We start from the raw sequence: 16,433 nt of genomic DNA on the forward strand, positions 1-16,433 counted from the left end.
CAGTTGTTCATGTAAAACGAATGCAGTCACCTGAAATATAATGTGTGTTAATATTGTCCATCAGTGCCCTAAATGGCTTCATCTTATAATACTGAATCATCATGGATGTCTGCTTTGACTTGACCAGCTCTTGAGACGGGGAGAGAAGGGTGGGGGTGTGTGTGTGTGTGTGTGGGGGGGGAGGGGGGTGGCATCTTTCACCCTCCTCTCAACTAGCCAGCCTCTGTAGAGGCGGCGGGACCCTATTATACTCTTCCCTTTTTCTTCATTCACCTCTCTGTTCATCTCAAAAGGCCAATTAACAATGGTGCACCCCTCCCCAGGCCTGTTGCCCTACTCCTGTGCTTTTGAAGTGAGAGAAAGAGAGGGGGGGAGAGGAAAAGAGAGAGAGGCAGAGAGAGAGGCAGAGAGAGAGAGAGAGGGTGGGAGAGAGAGGAAGCAGAGTGGCACCAATAAATCCGACTACACACCCTTGTCATCATGCCAGTTTGAGTAAGATAGATGGGGGGAGAAGTTTGTCAACCATTTTAGATTTATGTGAAAGTCTTTACAGATTCTTAGATTGTCACCACACAGCAATATAGCCAGTTTTACATGAGACTCAAATTGTTAAAAAAAATAGGAATAGGACTCACATTTTGTCGTTAAAATAATCACATTTGAATGATGTGGGAAAAACTACAGGGGCATCAGTAAAGTGTAAAACCAGTTTGTATACCAGTAACATTTTCATGCAAGGAGCATGGTGCTTGTTGTTATTCAGACATACACAAGTTCCCATTGCACTGTCCTCGGTACTTCTAAAGTGGTTGAGTGTGTATTCACATTTACATTTAGTCATTTTTTTTTTACATTTAGTCATTTAGCAGACGCTCTTATCCAGAGCGACTTACAGTAAGTACAGGGACATTCTCCCCGAGGCAAGTAGGGTGAAGTGCCTTGCCCAAGGACACAACATCATTTGACCCGGCGGGGAATCGATCCGGTAACCTTCTGATTACTAGCCTGACTCCCTCACCGCTCAGCCATCTGACTCCCTCCAGTGTTGCCTCCCTATTCAGTGTTGACTGTGCATGACCCAAACTGGCCCTGTGGCCCATAGCCCTAGTCCCACTATCAGTATCTTGCTGTCGTCCCTTTGCAACCTGATTCCTGAAGCAGAACCATTTCACTAACTCCAAAGACAGCTTTCTGCAAACAAGAAAAAAAAAAACCAGTTGTAAAACACGATGTTGCCTGTTTGTTCTCAGTTGTAGATGACATCTTCAGTATTTACAGAGTTGCCTCACATTGGAGAGGAATAGCATAGTTTGAGTTACCAGTGTGTCCCACTAGATGGCAATATTATCCTTAAGTAAGACTTGAGACCCAACAATTCAACAGGGGACCACAACAGAAAACACAGCCCTGATATTTTGTCGAATTCCACCGAATTTGAGTGACTATACGATAAATTCCAGTTTTACCTGACACCTTATTGGCTTGGAAATGTGGCCAGGAAGCTTAAAAACACACAGGAACTTTTAAACTGCACTGCTGTAATCCTATAATGATGACTCTGGCCCGTAAACAATCCTGCTGTGAATGCTGTTCGGTGTGTTGTTGAGAGCTCGTGGAGGATGTCATTGTGGCAGATGTTTCGGGCTCGCAGGAATGGAGTGGAGTAGGCAGAACAGGATCTGAGTGATGCTGAGTTTCCTCTTCGTCAGGTAATCGATACGGAGAAGAGGATTGAGCTGCAGCAACGCCACAAAGCTCTGAGTAACTACAACAACACCCTCACATGCTGTTCAGACTCTCCTGCAACATGGGGTACAGAGGCATGCAATGCATACATGTGCAAGTAAAAAAAAAACGATTGAATATTTTGACCAATTCATTTAGTCATACTAACCTAATAACCTCTGGGTAAAAATCTTGACTGTATAGATATTTAATATAAAACAACATAACTAAAACGTGCATTGGCTACCTTCTAAACAAGCAATATTTTGAGGGAAATTTTCTGAACTGATGCTAGTTTACTTTCATGAAGCAAGCAACATTTTTAAATGCCAGGTCTTGTTTACAATTTATCTCTAATGTCAAAATGGGCTGATAGCTCAGTTATTTAAGCCACAAGTCAGATCTTTCAAATGTAAACTCCTACCTCAGGCTCCTTCTCTCTAATGAGCCTTGGAACCGCTGGAACTCTTCTTCTGAGGGTTATCAATAAAAAACTTACATGTGAAAATGTTGATTTAAATGTAATCCTTTATAAAAACAATGTGGAGTTTACCTGTAGGGCTGACAAATTGCGTAACCCTATAAATAGTTTCAGCATCAGACCATTGTGTAACGACATTTTGGTTCATTTATTTTTGGGAATGTAACCAGTGTTCTTCCAATGGTATAAACCTGGTTCTGCAACTCTCCTTAGGTAGCCGACTCTGTACAAGGTATCTGTGTCATCATCATAACTCTAACCGTTAAACATGAAAGTCAGAAAATGTTTGGGTAAAAGCCTACACTTGTCAAAACCGAATTGTATTCTCACCGAAAAATGACATATTTGGCGTACCACCATGGTTTCACCATTTTTTTTTTAGACCATCACCATTTCAGACTTAAATGTTATCAGCATCTTATTAACAGGGACTATAGTGTAAGTGTACTGTAGTTAAATGATTTTCTCTCTGTCTCTCTGTCTCTCCCTGACTCAAGTACTTGACTTTCATTCGGTCTATCAAGCGTCATCTAAATCGCACGCGCATCATGCCCCGAGCTTTAAACAGCACCAGTCCGCGCCGTAAAACGTAGGGCTTCTCCATAGAAATATCCTTTGAAAATTGAATTTTCTTGCGGAATGAACATTATGACTTACGTGTCCTGATAATCACTCGTTTGTTAAACTTTATTTTACAACAGATTTTCAGTTTCTGGAATACTATATGCAACATCAAGTGCCGTGTACTTCCTAGATGCGCGATGGTGCGATGCTCCCTGCTCAATTTATAGCCCGCAGTCTTTTGGTTTTGAAGAGATGCATCAGTTTAAACCTTGTCTCTTTCCTCCGGACCTGCACATTTGTGTACATAACGCTTTACTAAGTTAAGGATGTATCGTGAGTTTTCAGTTATTTCGGAGTTATTTTTGAAGATATTTCTCAGCAAATGCTTCAACTTCGATGGCTTGAGTATTTTGCACTGATGTATTTAGCCGAGGAGGGATGTAAGGTATGGGCCGTCTACCGCCCTCACATCACATGGAGTAACGGCAGACCAAGCGCGGTGATTCGGGTTGCTGTTTAAGCAGCAGAAACAACTTTCTAGAAATGCATCATCGAGATTACCAGGCCATTTTTTGTTGTTGCCTGTCCTATGCCATCGATAACAGAATTTCAATATGATTGTGGCATAAACTATTGCTGGAGACCCCTGTCACAATTGCCGCCGAATTGGATACGGTGGATGATAATTTCCCAAACGGTCCAATCCTATGTGTACCGTGTTAGTTTGTTCGATACGCTGCCTAGTGTCTTCGAGAAAAAAGCGCAGGAGGAATGCTGGTCCAACATCTACTGCCATTTACTCTAAGTTTATGGCCTCTTCTTGTCGGTCATTGCCTTCTCTCGCAGGTTTTGCTCTCATGCCAGGTAAGTAGGCTATTGTTTACATGCGCGCCACTTACAATTTTACGCATGAAGAGGTAGGCCTATTACGCAAATGTAAGTGGAGTTCATGGGTGGTTTTCATAGCCTAATGTCGGCTATTAATTCATGTGAGCAAAACTTTATTAAATGTCATGTCAAACGATTATCAAATATTTACAGAGGACATAGTCCAATCCCGCCCAACACCTTAAGGTATACCGGTGAGTTGGTCAACAAAAAATTAAGGCGAGTTGGCAGTGTAACGTCAGCTCTGAGAAGTTTATGCCGGTTTTCTGAACCGCTTTCATTTCAAATCCATAACTTACATGACATTCATATGACTACTGGTAGTGCATGCCATCAAGACGCAGTGAGCCAGCATGCTGATGATGAGTAGGATACAATACTCCAACTTCTGTCTCACTGCTTCCTATAGAGCTGCCGTACAGGCGCGAAACGTTGCCAAGGTTCATGTGTAATGTGATCTGCTCGAGTTTCTAATCCACCCACACACAATCCTCAGGGCAGCCTACTGCCCACTCTGTTGGTGGGTGGTTTCTCTCTGGTCGTAGACGTGATACTATTCTGCATGTCTACAAAGGCAGCTGCTGTAGAGGCAACACTCCCAGGAAACCCACAGCAACACAAACTATGATGCTGTTGGCTGAAGCGCTAGGATAGATGGTGCATCGCATCTCTAAGCACTGATGTAATACTCGGCCACGTCCAGTTCATTAAAATTCCAGTCTCTTTTATCCATTTCAGTATAGAGGACTGCTAGTCAAGGTTGACATTCAAGACTGAATTATGCAGACTGTATGCCTGTTTTGGGATCATTAGAGCTTCACTTTGGATACATATCAACTCTTCCACAGAAAATAATGAATGTCTCTCTCTTTCTCTCTTTCCATCAGGGTGAACTCCAGAGGTCATGCTTGCAGTCGGCAGCAGAGGAACTAGGCCACCATTGCCAGTTGGCATGCCAGTGTAGAGGCAACCCTCCCTTCCCCCCTCCCCCTCCTCCACCGCCTCCCCCACGACTAATGGTGGCCACAGGTAACATCCCAGCTCATTTATCTCTCTCCCCCATCTCACTCACAGCACAATCTCCTGTCTTCATCTGCTTGGTTACACTCACTCACTACAGAATCACAGAGACACGTTCTGGTCACGCTGAGTGCCAGCCCCAAATGGAGGACAGCTCTAATAACAGTCTCAAATAGTGCCAAATAATTGTAGTGGAAGGATGTGTTCCATTCTTATCTCTCGCTTCATTACACCAGAGCTACACCTGAGAAGAATCCTTTAACAGGACGTTTATGGGAAGACTGCTGGGTATGTTTTGATTCCCGAAAAAAACATATTTTTTCCGAGCTGGCTTGGAGAGTTTGATAGAAGCAGCAGGATGCTGACAGCTGAACACATTTTTATGCTTGGCCTGACCTTGGGGAGTTCCTGGTTGCCTGTGAAAACTCTGCCTGCTGGGCTGCCAGGATCTGTGGCTGAGTTTCCCCTGGAGGACCCCCCTGATTAAAACAGAGATGAGTTAATTAAATTAGGTTTTGATACAGATAAGGGGCTAATGAACTGGCCCAGTAGTACCGTCTGCGTAGTGATGTTAAGCCGAGGGCAATGTGTATGTGCGTGTTTGTGTGTTTGTGTGTGTGTGTGTGTGTGTGTGAGATATTATCAGTGTGTGCTGCCTCCTAGTTGCTTGTGGTTTCCATGGTTGAGATCGTATCTTCTTTAAGGATACAAAAAACACACATTCAATATTATATTGGGATCTCAGTGGCACCAGCATAGAAGAAAAAACAGTTTGATCTGTTTTACTCCTGAAAATGATATTGTACGTACAGTATGTTATACCGTAGGGTGTCCCGAGCACTTAATGGTTCCTGGTGTAAGATTACCGTTTTGTGTCTGGTTCACAGTGGTGATCGACAAAAAACTCAAGATTCCAGCTAGTGGGAAATCTCATTCCAGGCCTCTTTCAGTGAGCACCTCTGTGAAATATGGGACAGGCATTGCTGCTGATGCACTTCATTCCAGGTTATGACTGAGATTCAGTTCTTTTCTAGAACCAGTCATCCAGAATCCTTCATAAGGATGAGTACTTCATCAACCAAAAACCAACAGACAGCAGTGGAAAGGTCTCAATCAATCAGCTTCAATGATTTTCTGTTAGTTAATTTAGATGGGCCCTCTGTTTCTCTGGTCTCACCGTGTGGACACGTGCGTAGACCGAGTTATAGACCTCCTCATCACTGTTGTCAAGGTCACTGCATGGAATCTGATACTAAACTTGGAAAAGAGGCTAATTTGATCTTTTAAGGGAGAATTGTATACTGGCATGGGCAAGGCTTAAACCTAGCTTCACTGAGATGCTTAGAAGCCTTAACAAACTATGACAAATAATGACCAAGAGAAACAGAAAGAAACTTTATACTCTTTCCTGTTGGTGAAAACTAATTTTAAGAGGGAGGAGAGCTAAAGCACATCAAATATTCCCCAGTGACAAGTGCACATTGTAATTCTTTCTCACAGTAAAGCCAGTTTATTTTGATGTTTGCCAGAACTGTCCACCCTGATTCTACTTGCCACCATGCTTTTTCAAGTAGCTATAAATATGCATAGTTTGCACGGTAAAGTAGGACAAAAAGTGAGTCCACAAATATACCAACAGTTTGAGAAAATGAGGGAAATTGGCACTGTTGAGTAAGAGTCTGTCCTCTAAAAACAGCTCAGAAGACCCTTCAAACGAAAGAGCTTCATCACAATGAAGTCCATCCTTACCCCGGAGAGAATAAATCCTACAGCCATTGACAATGTGCCGGATTAAAACGGAAGTTGGCTGAGAGAAAGAGGAGGGAGGGGGGCGTTCGAGATCCGTAGTGACTTGTGTTGTGTGACGTGCCAGGGTAGAATCTTGCCTCGTCATTCACTCCTCAGCGTTGCCACGGCGTTTGTGTTGCCATGGAGTAAAGTAAAAGGCCTTCAACCCACCAATTCAGAACAAGCCTGCTCTTCAAATGCTCCTCACCCTGTTTTATCACCTCTTTTCCACATTGCTGGACAATTGTAGACCTAGTTCTAGGATATCAACTGGACATCAATAGGATGACAGAGTAGCAAGCGAGTAACACCAAATCAGGTACACTGGTGTTCAAGTCCACAATCAGTGGTGTTAAACTGCAGGTATAAAGTGGCTGCCGGCTGCAGATTGTGAAGGTGTCATTTGGTTTGGACACAGAATACCAGCAAGGAAGGCTGGACTTTAAATAATTCATGGGACAGGGTTAGATATCCGTCAACCTTGAACTTCATAACAGGGGGAACAGGTGAACTCTTTAATCTTTGTGAAAAAGCACATCCAAGGTTCATGATATAGCCATGCATAATGACATGGCTGGGAATCAATGCATATTTAATTGAAGCTCTTGGCACATTGATTTACAACATGGGCTTTCCGCTGCCTAAGTACTGGGATTTCATCATGCTGTCATTACTGGCTGTCTGTCTAAGATGAGGTTATGTAATATATAGGCTAAACTCAGTAAACTCTGTATCGCGGCTGGGGCAGTTTGCATGATGAACTTATCACTGTGATATGATGTCTGATGGGATTTCCTTTGTTTCTTTCTTCCTTCTTTCCTTCCTATCATCTCACTCCCTCTATCTTACCCTGTCTATCCCTATATCTCCCTGTCTGTGTCTCGCTCGGTTTATCCCTTTATCTTCCTCTCTCTCTCTATCTTTGTTTTTCACTGCTCTCTCTGTCTCTCTTTCTATATCTGGTCTATCTCTCTGTCACTCTGTCACTGTCTCTCTTTCTCTACCTGGTCTCTCTCTCTGTCTCCATTTGGTCTCTCTCTCTGGTCGCTCTCTCTCTCTTTCTCTCTCTCTCTGTCTCTATCTGGTCTCTCTCTCTCTCTCTCTCTCTCTGTCTGTCTTTCTCTCTTTCTGTCTCTATCTGGTGTGTCTGTCTCTGTCTCTATCTGGTGTCTCTCTTTCTGTCTCTATCTGGTCTCTCTCTGTCTCTATCTGGTCTCTTTCTGTCTCTATCTGGTCTCTCTCTCTCTCTGTCTCTATCTGGTGTGTCTCTCTCTGACAGTGGTGGACCCTGTGGCTCCCTTGTTGAGGCCGTGGTGGATGGAGATGGAGATGGTGCTGCTGGGAACAGTGGGCTTTGCCTCGGGTGTTCTCCTCCTCTCAGCCGTGATCATCTGCTACAAGGCTATTAAAAGGTAGTCTGCTGCTTCTGAAGGTGGTCACCACAGCACACAGCCTGCTCTGCTCAGGCACACGTCACATGTCGCTCATCACTCACACAACGACCATGACCTCACCGGGTCACACTGAGGTCAGGTGCCAGGACTGGATCACCTGGGTCACAGCTAAGATTCATTACAGGTGGATGTCATTCAGGGACCTATCATGGCAGGCACAGTGTTTACTAATCCGGTAGTGTAGTGATTTAGTTGAACCTGGCATGTGTAACCAATGATCCACTTGCTGTTGTTTCAGTAGGAAACGATGGATCTTCCTTGTTCTTGCAACCCTGTCAGCCTACATACACATAGGGTACTGCAACACATGTTCACATGTAAACACACATAAGGAGACATCTGGAGAAATGTAGTAGCTCTATTATATTAATTTTATTCATGAAACTATGAAAATGAGAGCTAAATATGTCTTCCCTCTGTAGAATTCTGTTCCTCCTATTTTTTGAGTGTTTTTTTTGTGTTTTTTTTCAAACAACAAATAGGCAAAGTCAGGCAGTGGAAGCAATGGGTGGCTGGCTCAGGAATTCATTATGGCATTTCTCCAGTCCCTTTAGTAGCCATGGGGCAAATGTATTTAATGCAGCAGTGGCAAGAAAGTGTTGTTGCAATACAGGCCCTCTGTAGCCCCAAACCCAAGTCATTATTTATGAATTAATTTGCGCAGTCATTCAGTCGCAGGCCACATCTTTTATACATGCACGCGGGTCATGTCCTCGTGGTCTGACAGTATTGGGCTCTGGGACTGTAGACTGTGTGCTAAGCTAGTCTACCCTCTAAGAGAAACGAACACACCAGGCCAGTTAGACAGCCCTCGTTACAGATGCATCCATCTGAAAACTGGAGTGAGAAAACTGAAGGAATTAAATTTGAGGCCAAAAAACACCACTTTGATAAATCACCAGCTCTCTAATCAGACATCCTCTTGGAGACAGAAAGAGTGACAAGACAGATATATTTGTTGTCCACTAAAGCTGGGGGCAGGCAATAATTGGGTGTCTTAGTCAATAACAATGTGAGAAAGGATTTGTCAGGGAGAAAAACAGAGGCAGTTATATATAGCCCTTCCAGCCAGTCAGTGTTCAGGGCTATCCCGAGGAAAATGAGCTGGACTAGGGCCAAGACCCTGGCTGGCAGCACAGACCCCAGATCAGCAAGCTTGGTCTCTCTCCCTGGACACCACTGGCTGCGCCTGCACACATTTAGCTTTTTTGTTTTTTTATAATCTTCCTCTGCCAGTCTTCTGTCAGAGGCAAAGCGGTTGGAACAAACCCGCTCCTCTCCGTGTGATTTGGTTCAGTCCTTGAAGCACAAGGGGGAGCGCAGGAGGATTCAGACAGGCTGCGTGTGTGTCAGCAGCGTGTTGTCCAAACCACCAGGCACGATGCTGCATGCCAGTTAGCATTGCACGAAGCCCAAATACCCCGACACTAAATTAAATACACGAAGAGAGTAGGCTACACGAAGAGAGGCCGCTGTACTTGTTTTGTCCTCTCCTTGGTATATTTACAATAACAACTAATGATGCAATTTAAAAGTGTAAGGACAATGGATTTTCTGGGACTCTACCTACCTAGACATCTCGTGTATTCTTTGAGCAGTTTCATGTCCCTCTTTCCAGATGGTTAGAGGCACTGTAAACAGGCCGACACATGTCCCCAACTCAACATTCACCGTTCCCCAAACTTCAAACAAGGATGTGTGCTGCGATTGAACAGCTTTGATATCAAATATTAATCTGACCTGTGAAGTGTTGTGTAGCCACCTGCCACGTGTCAACAACAGCCTGGCATCTATTATGGAAAGCCTGGGTCGAGGCAGGTGAGGGGTCCAAACGGTCTGCCCTGCATGCTGGCCCAGAGAAACACCGCATATCCCAGGGAGCACCGGGTTAGTGGTTTGGAACGCTTTAGCGTGTGTCAGTGTGGCGTTTATCTCCGGGAGAAATGCGTTGGCTGGACGCTTATCCTCTCTTGACCGTTAGCTAGCTGGCTAGTTGCAAACGTAATTAATATTCTCTATTATTTGGGGCAATCTTAACCTGTTAGTTATCATTAACGGACGTTTTCAACGCCTGTTACTGTTGAGTGTCTTGCTAGCTGAAATGGAGAGACAATGAAGCCTTTCTCAAAAGTTCCGAGATTCTCAACTACCGGCTGCACAAAAGTGGTGGAGCGCTCAGAAAAGGTGCAACGCTTTTTCAGTAGGCGGACACACACTCTCCTCATCTAAGCTGGCGCTCAGAAGAAAAAAAACAAGTCCTAATGTTTTTTTAATTCTTCTGGTCAACATGCAAGAGTGTGTTATTGCCCCATGATAGGATTCAGGAGCACGGAAATCTGTTCTGCAGACACAGAAGCATTATGAATGAATACAGATCATATTAACAGATGGTCATTCCCTCTGAGGAGATGCTAATTAACTAAATGAGCAGCGCTATATGGGTCCTCCTGTGAAGAAGGTATTGCACCATCCTTCAGGGAGAGGTCCAGTACTTCCCAACACCCCCAAGCGCACACACACACGCACACACACACAAGATATGATCTTCCCAGCAGGATGTGCTTCATCCTCTGGGATAGGTAGTTTCCTGTCCCAGGCTGTCACATTTCCCAGAAGAAGAAGAGTTCAGCATCTGTCCAAGATGGCCGACACCTGGAAGGCCAGCTTCACTGAGCTCCCCTGAAGTCTAGTAGAGGACTTTCCCATAGATGTTTCATCAGAGCTTGTGTAATAGCAAAAGGGCACTGACGTCACCATCCCCAAGCTAAACTTCAACATTGTCTGAAATCCATAAAGCCGTCGTTCTCTATCAGCAAGTCAGTTGACGTCCATGACATAACTGTGCCATGAACCTTGCGTCGACGTGCAGCAATGTGACAATTTAATAAATATCACATCAGCAAAGACAGCTTGCTCCCAAAGGAAACTCAAGGTAGAAGTCTTGTTTCGGACTGAGAATGACTGCGCACATCACGTCAAGACAGTCCTGTCGTACCTTTCAGAAGAGAGGGAAGGAGACACCGAGCTAAGATGTAGCTTAAGGCTTCTCCGTGTTACGGAAGGCCTGGTACAGTATTGAGCAGGACAATGACTGTCCTGACTGTATTCAAATCTGTCTCTGTCTTATGTAAGCCTGGGTAGGGAGCCACATCCTGAGAGGACTGGCCTAGAAGACACACTACACTGGACAAACATAATAACCATAAGAGCACTGAGCGGTAATGAAAAGGATTGCTTTGAATGATACTGCTCTTCAGCGACCAATAACAGCAAGAGGATCTTGTGTTTCAGCTTGTTTGCACCAGAAAGGGTAAAGGACTACAGGGAAAAACTGAATTTTGCGTGGCATATCCACGGCGTAGATCTGCAGAGGAATGTTGGTTTGGTACCGAAGTCGTTGTTTTCCCTGTCTTTGCTACGGTACACATACTGAGTCTCATCACCGCTGAAGAAATGACATCTGACATCAGCACATGCTGTTTTAAATGCCACGTCCTTCATGTGCTTGCTTGATATCTTTTCCTCTCTCCTTTATAGATCTGAGAGAGAAGTGACCTTTTAATGTTCAGCTTATTAGAAAGCATAGCTGGGAAAAGTGTATCCATCCACAGCAGCCCGCGAAATCAATCCGTCCCAAAGGTTAACAGCCACATGCTTTCATATAATGACACAGGCCTAAACTTAAAGTAAACAGACCATGAAAATATCGGCGTTGACGTGTCATGAAGCTGATCCTTTCAGTGGACTGTATCTGTGACGATTGCGTTTTTCTCTTCTTCCAGGAAACCATTACGGAAGGAGGAGAACGGGATGAGTCAAGGGGAGTACGCCATGAGCATACGCAACACCAAGACGACCCTGGGCCCCAACAACACCGTGGTGTAAACAGCCTGCTGGAGCAGAGAGTAGGGGACATCGCATGAGACCGCCTGCACCCCTAAATGGTCCTGCAAACAGTTCTCTCTCTGTCTGGCCCGACCAGGGGTCAACCCATCACTTGTTTCCTTCTCCTGGCCTGGAGAACGTCCGCGGAGGAGGAGTCGTAAAACCGAAGAGACAATAAATAGATTGATAGATCTATAAGTAGAGTTGAAGGATCTGCAAACTCCACATGACCTGAGGTACTGGACATCCTGTTCTTAGGGAGGAAGTGGTGTTCGGGGGGTGGGGATGGGGAAGGGGGGGGAGGCAGGAAGAGCAGTGTGCAGGTCTGTTCATCTCCTGAGCTCCTAGAACAGTGTCTATTCAGCAACTGGAGACGTGAGAGAAGCAGATTACATAAGTGCATGCAGTTATTATGGAGAATGCAACGTCATTTAAGAAAAATATTCCTCAATGTCCATCTGTCATGTTTTTATGTCGGCCCTGGCTTTGGTTGGGCATGGGATGGCTGATGGCTTTTCATCTGACTATGCAATTCAAAGTCCAGGTTATACCACTAATTGACTCAAAGGCATAGACATACAGTCCACAGATTCCTTGCCCCATTCCGTTCTAGCTACTAGAACCAACAGCAGAAGACTGACATGTCACCTGACATTTGTCATCCTTGTCCATTTACTCGTCTATTTATTTATTTATTTATTGAAAATTTCGATTTTGTGGGGCACATGTTGACTACTACTTTTACATGATTCAATGGGTTCAGTTTGTTATTGTCAAGTGTCCGCCTCTTAAGTGGATTATTTATGAATCCTGTATTTCATTTGTGAAACGCGATGCTTCAGTCAGTTCTCTGTCAGCTTGTGAAACGCTGGGCCAGGAGTCGTGCAAAATGTTGAGTTGAAAAGAGCGGGAACATTAATCGTCTGTCTCGTACTCTCTCCGTTCCTCTGCAAATTCAGCCACAAAGTCGGGTGTCTGGAAGGATGTTTGCGAACGTGCGTTTTCCAGTCGTCATTTCAGTACAGTACAGTGTAGCTTCTTTTTCCCTCAGAACTTTGATCTCAGCGGAACGCCACCTGGAAGTCAGATCAACACGATCTTCCACTTTGTCAGTCTCAGGGGAGAGGGACCGCAGCAGGACGCTCATACCGTGTCCTCAATGGATGCGACGCAAGCGACGGGACGCGAGCGACGCGACTAAAAGCAGTTCGATTGCCTTGTTTTCTGTTGGTATGCCCTAACTGGACGCGATGCGGCTTGATGCTGCGCTTTTTGTCGAACCCCATGTTTCTATTTATTTTCAGTCGCTCGCGTTGAAAGCTCGGTTGCACACAAAGTCATAGTAACGTGGTTAATGTACAAGATGTAACAAAAGTGAATTTGACGGATTCAGAGTGGATAGAGAGCGTCCGATGTAAGCGACAGTCGTACGCTCGCATCCAGTTAGGACACGGTGCCAGGCTCTGATGTCGTTTCAGAGTCGTAATTTGGCCCCCGTCCACCCCCACCGCGTCCACTCCAGCCAGGGGAGAGCCCATCGCTATAGAAACAAGGCACATGAGCCGAAAACAGACGGTCTGATTGGTGGAGGGAGTGAGGCTTAAGCTGAGATCAGGTTGCAGAGGAGACGGTCATCACAGGGATGTTCCCTGCAGCCAAAAGCACCTTCTACCACCCTGGGATTCAACACAACAGAGTGGATTTGAAAACATCGCTCAGTATACTGCTTCTTGCTGACATGATATACGCTGTGTGTGTGTTTGTGTGTGTTTGTGTGTGTGTGTGTGTTGTACATGTGCTGGATGGCTGGGTAAAGCTATGTTAGTCTACCTGGATCTGAGTTCTGGAAACGAACATGAACTTTGCGTTGAGTAATGCTCACCGGTGTAACCCTTTAGGAGCATACCTTAGTCTGTGCCCATAAGATACATCACATCTAGAATGCGACGGGGACTGATCATGGATGCATGAATGTAAATATTGATATTTGAAAATATCTGCCTTCTGGACTGTTAAATTACATGCAGTGTATCAGACAATATGTTTATACATAGTAGAATGAAACAATGTGCTACCATTTAAGAGTTAATGTCGTCATGTTCATCGAGCAAGCCATTCATGTATATTCAGCAAATATCAGTCATTGCACAATTTATGCATTATATACCAAAATGATACGAATTTAGCGTGTGTCCAAATGTGCATAAGCGAATACATTTTGCTGACTTTTTCATTTGTAAATAAAAGTGTACAGGAAGATATGATGTGGTGAGTGCTGTGGTCTGAGGGTGTGATCCAGTGTAACGCTGTTCCTGATCAGAAGACTGCTGGTGTGGGTTCATCCTGATCAGAAGACTGCGGGGGTGGTGGTGGTGGTGGTGGGGGGGGTGATGGTGGGGGGGGTGGGGGGGGTGATGGGGGGTGGGTGGGGTTGTGGTGGTGGTGGTGGGGGGGGTGGTGGTGGGGGGGGGTGGGGGGGTGTCCGAGGTGAAGCTCCAGCCATGTCAAGAGAACATGAGAAGCGCACCAGTGAGGGAGGAGGATGAACCGCTGCGTGAACGAGGAGTCGCAGTAGTGGTTTGCCTTCCCTGCTTTAGAGACGGCCCACTTGACGGTGATGCCGAGGGACACGCTGAGCCTCGTCTAGCCCCGGCACTGGAGAGAGCGCAGGGGAGGAGAGGATGTGGCAGGCCCGAGCAGGGAGCCTGAGTAGGGAGCCGGAGCAAGGAGCTGGAGCAGGGAGCCTGAGTAGGGAGCCTCCCCATCTCAGGCTTTGTGTCTGTGCGCCTCTCAGAGATCCAAGGGAAAGCACACCAGTCATGTCATAGGTACCTTGCTGCTCCAAATTCAACAGAACGTTTCCAGATGAGTGGAAATCTTTGGCTGTCTCTGACTGAGGACTGCCTCCATTAGTGTCCCCTTCTGTTAATCAGGGATATGCTGGTGTGTGTGTGTGTGAGGGAGGGAGAGAGTGTGCACATCTCAGAGCTGACCTTCACAATCTTTAAGGGCCCACTCACACCCTCTCTGCCTGAGAGGGCTTTTGGTCAGCATTAATTACCCCTGTGTCTCCAGCCACCTGCTCATCAGCTCAGCTCTGCTGGATGGTCCTCCACGAGTCAGGCAGGGAGACAGGCAGGGAGGCTGGGAGACAGGCAGGGAGGCTGGGAGACAGGCAGGGAGGCTGGGAGACAGGCAGGGAGGCTGGGAGACAGGCTGGGAGACACGTAGGCAGGCTAACAGGCAGGCTGACAGACAGGCAGACAGGCATACAAACATACATGCAGACAGACAGAAAGGCATACAGAGAGACAGACAGGCACACAGAGACAGACAGGCATACAGAGAGACAGACAGGCATACAGAAAGACAGACAGAGAGACAGACAGGCATACAGAAAGACAGGCAGGCAGGCTGACAGGGCGGGGAGACTGGATACCTGTGGGACTCTGATTACATAAGCAGCTGCTAATGAGAGAGGTTCTCTTAAAAGGGCTGTGAGTTCAAACGATCACGACAGTGGCGCTGGCTGACAGATGCAGCCCCTGCGCTTGGGGACTTAATCACACACACACACACACACACACACAATCACACAAGTGACACCTACAAACACACACACACGCTCACAGATTCACAGTTTCACCATGACAAACAGCCTTTGTCTACGTGTTTCTGTGTGTGTGTTTCTGTGTGTGTGTTTCGGTGTGTGTGTTTCTGTGTGTGTGTGTGTGACACACGGTGTGGTATCATTAGACAGCACTCAAAGCTGATGACTCACATGACAAACGCTTCTTACAGAGACTCCTCTTCCACCGAGCAGGCGGAGAGAAGCCACGGAACATCAGCATGATCTGATCTAACCTCCCCTGCCTCTACCGCCGAAAGCTTCCCAGAAGCAAATCCATTACCAGCTGCAACTATTACTTCTCAGTTCCCAAGCTTGAAAATAAAACGATTTCAGCGCTGTGAAGGAAAAGCATAAATGAAACTGTGGTTTTGCAGTGATTTATCCCGTCCTCCTCAGACAAGTGTTTGCATGTAACAAGGTTAGATCGGAAAACAATGCTTAATCACAACAAACCGCATTACATTTACATTTACATTTAGTCATTTAGCAGACGCTCTTATCCAGAGCGACTTACAGTAAGTACAGGGACATTCTCCCCGAGGCAAGTAGGGTGAAGTGCCTTGCCCAAGGACACAACGTCATGTGCACCGAACGGGAATCGAACTGGCAACCTTCAGATTATTAACCCAACTCCCTCACCGCTCAGCCACCTGACTCCCACCTGATTACGGCTTCAGGGTAATCGTGTTTGACTGATTGGGAGGCTGAGAAGGGCAGTCCTGGCTGACTCGGGATCCTCCACTGGCTGGCTACGCCTGATCGAGTTACATGGCTGCCTCTGATCGATCCCGCCTCTGATGGCGAGAGGCAGCCTGGCTCAGCATGTACAGGTCACAGTTCCTGTGTTCCTGGAGGACAGAGGTGATGCTCCGAACATAAGACCTGGATTGTGTCTCTACTCACACCCAAGACCCATGTTACACCGCCCACGTCCAGGGGGAATGGAAGCTTGTTCACAACACGACCAATACACACACACACAGTAGACACACTTCTA

The 16,433-nt window shown here is 46.0% G+C and overlaps 1 protein-coding gene across 1 annotated transcript; it reads left to right on the forward strand.

The window, feature by feature from the left end:
* Positions 1-3,079: 3,079 nt before the first annotated feature.
* On the forward strand, positions 3,080-12,036 carry LOC124487628 (proline-rich membrane anchor 1-like). Its single transcript, XM_047050060.1, is given in 5 exon segments — positions 3,080-3,521; positions 3,524-3,634; positions 4,546-4,687; positions 7,746-7,878; positions 11,703-12,036. Coding segments are annotated over 5 exon segments (651 nt in total). The 5' UTR covers positions 3,080-3,359; the 3' UTR covers positions 11,806-12,036.
* Positions 12,037-16,433: the final 4,397 nt, after the last annotated feature.

This window comes from Hypomesus transpacificus, chromosome 3 (genome assembly GCF_021917145.1).
Source record: "Hypomesus transpacificus isolate Combined female chromosome 3, fHypTra1, whole genome shotgun sequence".
In the NCBI taxonomy this organism is placed as follows: Eukaryota; Metazoa; Chordata; class Actinopteri; order Osmeriformes; family Osmeridae; genus Hypomesus; species Hypomesus transpacificus.